Here is a 1,614-nt window from a genome sequence, read left to right on the forward strand (position 1 = left end):
CCACCATACTCATCTATCTGTCCAACAAAGGGCAGAAATACCATGTAAGTCTGTGGTGCAATATGGGAGAGAAAACACCAAACCACACTGAACTCAGCCTTTGATGCCATCCAGGAAGAGACAGTAGTTCACACCAAGAGCCCAGAGAGAGCTGGGGGATTCTAGATAAAATGCCTATGTGAGAGCACTATGTGAACTAACGACAAGCTACAGAAGCAGGACTCAGAGAGGGGCTTCTTCCATAATGAGGCCCTGATAGGAGCTGGTGGGTGAGGTCTGCACACCTGGGTGTGGGTGACAGGCCCTGTGCTGTTCTCTCAAAAACAGGTTTCCAGAAGGCCAGCCCTGCTAGGATGCTGAGACCTCCAGGCTGAGACCAGTTCTGCTCCACAGCTCAGAGGCCAGCAGTGGCCCCACTGCAGCTGACCCTGAGGCTGGATGCTGGGCAGTCCAGGGCCTCACTCCTTACCCCCCTTTCTGTTCCCCAGCAGCAGCCTTCTCAGTGCCCCCTTCACCTCCTTGTTTCTGAGGGTGTAGATCAGGGGGTTCAGGAGGGGGGTGACGATGTTGTAGAAGAGGGTGAGGAACTTGCCCTGGTCCTGGGAGGACCTGCTTCCTGGCTGCATGTACATGTAGATGATGTCCCCGTAGAACAGGGAGACCACGGTGAGGTGGGAGCCACAGGTGTTGAAGATTCTGTGTCTTCCTGAGGACGACTGGATTCTGAACACAGCCCTGATGATGTGGCCATAGGACACCAAGATGAAGACCAGGGGAGACAGCACGATGCCCACGGCCAGGACAAAGACAGTGCCTTCTATGGCCACTGTGTTGACGCAGGCCATGCGGATCAGGGCTGGCATCTCACACAGGAAGTGGTCCACCTTGTTGTGCCCACAGCGGGGTAATCGTAGGGTCACTGGAGACATGACCAAGGAGTTGGCCATTCCACAGCCCCAGGCCACTGACACCAAGCCCAGGCAGAGCCTGGAACTCATGATCACCGTGTAGTGCAGGGGCTTGCAGACGGCCACAAACCTGTCATAGGCCATGACGGCCAGCAGCAGACACTCCACTCCACCCAGGCCCAGGAACAGGAAGAGCTGGACCACACAGCCCACATAGCTGATAGTCTTGTCATGGCCACTCAGGTTGTAGAGCAGCTGTGGGATGGAGCTGGTGGTGAAGCTGAGGTCCAGGAAGGACAGGTGGGTGAGGAAGAAGTACATGGGCGTGTGGAGCTGGGAGTCCAGCCGAGACACCAGGATGATGGTGCTGTTGCCCACCAGGGTCAGCAGGTAGGCTACCAGGATGACCACAAAGAGGACCCTCTCCAGGTGAGGGTGGTCAGAGAAACCCAGGAGGATGAAGTGGCTCTGGGTGCTGCCGTTGGTCCTGTCCATCTCTACTGCACCTGAGGAGAGGTGTCAACACCAGTAGTGGCACCTGCTGATGCTGGAGTATGGACTCCTAGCCAGGCTTAGAGGAGCACAGAGCAGGTTTATTTACTCACCTAAGCCCTAAACAGTGGTGTGGAGGCTCTGCTATGATTATTGTCTCCAAATTATAGAAAAGGAAACTGAGGCACCGGTGTGTTAAGTAAATGTCACATGT

At 55.4% G+C, this 1,614-nt stretch overlaps 1 protein-coding gene across 1 annotated transcript; it reads right to left on the reverse strand.

Moving 5' to 3' along the window:
• Positions 1–458: 458 nt before the first annotated feature.
• LOC124093803 (olfactory receptor 2W3-like) lies at positions 459–1,403 on the reverse strand. Its single transcript, XM_046446352.1, has one exon. It carries the CDS (start codon positions 1,401–1,403, stop codon positions 459–461), a length of 945 nt encoding a protein of 314 aa, XP_046302308.1.
• Positions 1,404–1,614: the final 211 nt, after the last annotated feature.

The sequence above is a fragment of the Marmota monax genome, unplaced genomic scaffold, assembly GCF_021218885.2.
Source record: "Marmota monax isolate L192 unplaced genomic scaffold, Marmota_monax_Labrador192_F-V1.1 WCK01_AAM20220418_F8-fsc02393, whole genome shotgun sequence".
Taxonomy (NCBI): domain Eukaryota; kingdom Metazoa; phylum Chordata; class Mammalia; order Rodentia; family Sciuridae; genus Marmota; species Marmota monax.

Coding starts and splice junctions, on each gene's coding strand:
- LOC124093803 (XM_046446352.1), bottom strand. CDS start 1,403: ATGGACAGGACCAACGGCAGCACCCAGAGCCACTTCATCCTCCTGGGT.